Below are 5,374 nucleotides of genomic sequence, written 5' to 3' on the forward strand. Positions count from 1 at the left end.
AATATCCAGTGCCAATTAAAAAAAAAAAAGATGATTTTTGTTATCAAAGGAAGTTGAGGAAGCCCTGCCTTGGGCAAGGACACAGCTCTCTCATTCTATGAGAGGAAGCAGATGTAATATTTAACCACCAAAGAGAAACATCTTCTTGGACAAAATCCAGGAAAGAAAGAAGGCCACAGTCACAATTCTGTGGAGGACGAAGTTCACAGGTCATTTGGAAGCTCTGCAGTCATGAATGACAGGTAATGTCCCTGAAGAGCATGCTGCCTTCTCTAAATCAGCTTGGGTTTGGGAACAAAACATAGAAGGCTCAAAAAGGCAGCTGTTTGTCTCACCTTGGAGACCAGAAACTGGGGAGCCACCTGGAGGGAAGACCCTAAGCATGTGTCCCCGCTACACTATGTCACTTTCACCTCTGATGCTCATGCAGCCTCTACCAGTGATGTGGCATATAGAAAGCTTTCCTGTGGATCTTCCCTCTCCCTCAGCTGGAGTTACTTCCCAAACATGCAAAGCAAAAGGCACATGGGGGTGGGGCTGGGGTTGTGGCTCAGCGGTAGAGCACTTGCCTAGCATCTGCAAGTTGCTGAGTTCGATCCTCAGCACCACATATAAATAAATAAAATAAAAAGGTAATAAAAAATGGGGGGAAAAAGGCACATGGTCCAGCCAGGAAAGAACAGGACCTCAGAGCTTTGTAACTCTGTTAATGAAGTTTTAAGTATTGCTATGATTTGAATGAGTCCCCTCCCATAAATAAACAAATAATAAATAAATAAATAAATAAATAAATAAATAAATAAATAAATAAATAACAAGAGGAAGAGAGACCTGAGCTGATACATTCTTGAGCTCTTACCACAAGATGCCTTCTGTCATGTTATGAAGAGAGAAGACCCTCATCAGATACTAGCACCTTAGTATTGGACTTGCCAGCCTCTGCAATTGTGAGAAATAAACTCCTGTTCTTTATAAATCACCCAGCACATTGTATTCTATTATAGCAACAGAAAATGGATTATGACAAATACATCATGACTAGAGATTTCTAAAGTGGCTGGGAATACACATACAGCCAAGAAATAGTGTCCACCTATTTGTAACCAGTTGATTCAGTAGCAAAGCTCGGTTAGGCTCCCAGAACCTGTGATGGATACATCAAGGGTCCCCTGGAGGCAGCTTTGCCATTTCTACAAACCTGGCTTTGGGAGGTCAAAAACAGGGCTTGTAGCAATAACTTGTCTGGTTCTAGAAGAGCACCTCCAGGCCTAAGGGCAGCTTGAGAAGTGTCTTCTGAATGAGTGAATGAATGAATGTGAACCCGAGAGAGAGAGCTCGTCATTGGCTTGCAAAACACAGACCTCCACTTGCTGGTGATTTATGACAAAATTTCAGGCTTCATTTCTCAGACCTTTATTCTTCTAAACAAAGTTCAGCCCTCAGCGTGTTATACTCTGTTAACCACAGAAGCCCAAAGTTCTCCTATAACTAATCTGAACCTGCGATTCCTCGGCTTTCACAATCCCTTTCCCCTCTGAGAAGCAGGGACCTTGCGTGAGGGACCATGGAGCACGGCAGCAGCCGCTTGGAGGACTTCCCTCTCAATGTGTTTTCGGTCACTCCTTACACACCCAGTACCGCTGACATCCAGGTGTCCGACGACGACAAGGCAGGGGCCACCTTACTCTTCTCAGGCATCTTTCTGGGACTAGTGGGGATCACGTTCACCGTCATGGGCTGGATCAAATACCAAGGCGTCTCCCATTTTGAATGGACCCAGCTTCTTGGGCCCATCCTGCTGTCAGTCGGGGTGACGTTCGTCCTCATTGCTGTGTGCAAATTCAAAATGCTCTCTTGCCAGTTGTGCAAAGAAAGTGAGGAAAGGGTCCTGGACTCGGAACAGACATCAGGAGGACAATCCTTTGTTTTCACCGGCATCAACCAACCCATCACCTTCCACGGGGCCACTGTGGTGCAGTATATCCCTCCTCCTTACAGTTCTCAGGAGCCGATGGGGATGAACACCTCCTACCTGCAGCCTGTGGTGAACCCCTGTGGTCTCATACCCTCTGGAGGAGCAACTGCCACCATGCCAAGTCCCCCTCAGTACTACACCATCTACCCTCAAGACAATGCTGCGTTTGTGCAGGGCGAGGACTGCCCTTCTTTCGTGGATGGTGGAAATGACAGGTATGGGGTGCGTATTGGGGATGGCCCTCTCCCACCTGTCACGCTCAGGATCTACAGCTGCATCTGGTCTATAAGGCAGGGGTGGGGACTACAGTCTGTCCTCTGCTGCTCAGGGTGGCAGCACTAGTTCTGTGAGTAGGGTCCTGGGCTGTAACACATCTGTGTTTTCTGTCACATTTCAGACGCAGCCCTGACGCTGACCAGCTAGAAGACACACAGCTGGAAGGGGACTGTGCGGGCTTCTCACCTCCACCCTATGAGGAAATATACACTCTCCCCCGCTAGAGGCTAGACTATCATGATAAGGGAATAAGTATTTGAATTATTGTGACCTGACAACTGGCGTGTTCTGTGCTGTGACCTTCAGAAATTAGGCAGCAGAGCAGCCTAGGCAGCCTGACATTCAAGGTGGGAAGTTAAATGTTTCAGGCTGGTAAAGATTACGATGGCCCGGGAAAGTTCCCCTTTAGTACAGTTTCAAATCCTCTCAGGTGAGTACCTCTCTGTGTAAGATCTCCAGGGATTTCACCTGCTCCCCTCCCCCTTTCCCTATGCAAAGGCATTGGTGTCTCAGTTTTAACTCCTGCAGCCAAGGATAAAAATCACTGCTTCTGAGACAATCACTGCTTCTCAGGGAGCTTCCACGGGGGTGCGAGTGGGGTGGGAAGGGAGCAGGGGAGAGAAAAGAGGCTCAACTAAAGATTTCCCAGTGCTTGTCCTGGGCCCCAAAGTGGACTTGCATATCCCAATCAACCCAGTTGCCTTCTGGTTTCCCTTGAGGACTCTGAATATGTTAAAGGCTGAAAAATAGATGCATAGATACAGTAGAATAAGATAGAATAATGTCTCCTGTTGGAATAGTGTTGGATAGCTGGCCAAACCATATGGATGAAATGATAATGAGATAATGATGTGAATAAATCTGTAGGTTATCACTGAGTCACAGTGACCCTGGGCTGCTGATGTTCTCTTCTGCCATGCTGGAGGTTGATGGATGTGTGATGCACGTGAATGGCCTTTGGTCCACCCCAGACTGGGGTCATCCTGGGCATGAATGAGCCCTGCCATATGGCTGACTGACCGCAGGCACTTCCCCAAACCCTAGGGATCTGTTAAGTTAGAACAGAGCTAGCATGTCAACACCTGAGAAGTCATGGTGGTGAAAAGGATCTTTTGGCTAAGATAAGCTCACCTTGTTCATAACAAAACTTTGATATCCTTCATTCCCTGAATCTGAACTGTGTACTAAATAGCCTACTTTACAAGAGGCAGTTTAAAATCATTAGGTGTCAGAAGAAGATATTTTCCTTGGGCTCCAAAGGTAAAGCCACTCAAGGTGAGGGAATATCCCAAAGAAAGACACAGGGTATAGCAATGCTTTAAAGTTTTTATACAATGTCTGTACATGGAGGGATTTTTACTTTCTATAAGAGCACTTAGTTTCAAGAATAGAAGTAATATAGCTGGTGCAGTGGTGCACACCTGTAATCCCAGCGGCTCCAGAGGCTGAGGCAGGAGGACAGCAAGTTCAAAGCCAGCCTCAGCAAAAGCAAGGAGCTAAGCAATTCAGTGGGACCCTGTCTCTGAATAAAATACAAAATAGAGCTGGGAATGTGGCTCAGTGGTTGAGTGCCCCTGAGTTCAATCCCTAGTACCCCAAAAAAGAATTGGACTAATATAGGCATGGTATATTATGGTTGTGATTTATACTATGACTCAAGGAATACCTCTTTATATTCATTTTCATTTTGGGGAATAGAAGGTGGAGAAACATGATTCTGTTTACAGATTGAGTTTATGAGCTTCACACTCAATATATTCATGAGAGATTGGAGTCCCAGCAGGGGGCATCAATTCTAGGGAAGAAGTTAGGTGACATCATGGAGCATCACTAGTGACATGCTGACTGCCAAATGACAAGTTGAGTGACAATGAACATCAAAGGAAGCTCACTAGAGGAAAAGATGTTAGGAAAGCATGTTGTGTGTGGAGCCTATTTGGGCAAGACGGCCAACTAGTCTTGGTGATGTCAAGAGAGGGTCACCATGCAGAGAAATGACCTTGGGGAGATTTTAGCTCCAGGAAGCAGAGTCGCTCGGCACCACTGTTCCCATCTCAGTACCAACTAGAGTCGTTTATAGTCCTAAGATCTGGAATCGGGACTTCAGGGCTAATAGCTTCAGGAATCCATGGTGCAAGTGGAGACTGTAACAATCAGGGCATCAGGAAATGGAAATGTGTTCATTCTACATTTATTTATTGAGCATCTACTCTGTGTCAGGACCAGACCATCGAGTGGGAATACAACCGTGAAAACACAAATCTAAAATAGAGTGGATAAGGCTCTATACTTGTGGAACTTCTAGTCTGGTGGAGAATCAACTATTGAATATCTACATTATCTATTAATTATTTCTGATACTTGTGAGGGGTTCTGGAGCTCTGGGGGGGGGGGATTGTACTCACCAAGGAGTCACAACTTGCCTGGGGAAGTGAGGTTGGGGCCATTGCCTTGTATAACTCCAGAGAATGCTTTTCACAGGAACAGCCACCTGTGGAGATCATACAGGGACCCAAAGGGACAGTAGCATCCACTGAACAAAGAGGAGAGGGCAGAGCTCATGGGAGGAGCCTGGTAAAGTGCCACGTGGAAGGCAGTAGGAGGAGGCATCTTTAGGGCTGTGCAGGCCTTTTCCATTCCTTGCTGCTAAAATGCTCAGAAAAAAAACTGCCCTCAGTACCCAAGACATTGCACCTACCACCTTTTCTTGCTGAGAGACAATCCCACCAGGCTCTCTTTATTTCTTTACCAGGAAGTCAGAGGGGCCAACCCACTGGGGGGCTCCTTGTTTATAACCCTCCGGTCCTTGCTTGGTCTCCTGACCAGCAAGAACACCTTGCCTACAGAATTTCTGGTTTGTCGTCTGAAGAGCTGCCTTTTAGCATCCTCTCAGTCACTATCTTATCAGGGCAAAGAAAGAGTTCTGGAGTCAGTCTCCTGGTCTGCTGTTTACCCTTAGACGGGTGTTCGGGGGCACAGGCGTGTTTCAGTGGAGAGGGAGCTCCCTCCTTCCCCTCCAACCTTGGCCTCCAGTGGGGCCATGTATAATTGGGCCATCTACATAGGGTTCAAAACAGTGCTAAAGGTCTTGTTGAAAACAAACAAAAGCAAAAATAGGTTTCT

At 46.5% G+C, this 5,374-nt stretch overlaps 1 protein-coding gene across 1 annotated transcript; it reads left to right on the top strand.

The window, feature by feature from the left end:
• Positions 1-1,564: 1,564 nt before the first annotated feature.
• TMEM174 (transmembrane protein 174) lies at positions 1,565-2,475 on the top strand (the record flags this gene model as incomplete). Its single annotated transcript, XM_081299583.1, has 2 exons — positions 1,565-2,190; positions 2,373-2,475. The coding sequence occupies 2 exons, from the start codon at positions 1,565-1,567 to the stop codon at positions 2,473-2,475; spliced, it is 729 nt and encodes a 242-aa protein (XP_081155709.1).
• Positions 2,476-5,374: the final 2,899 nt, after the last annotated feature.

This window comes from Spermophilus citellus (assembly GCF_964194105.1).
Source record: "Spermophilus citellus genome assembly, chromosome: 1".
NCBI classification, from domain to species: domain Eukaryota; kingdom Metazoa; phylum Chordata; class Mammalia; order Rodentia; family Sciuridae; genus Spermophilus; species Spermophilus citellus.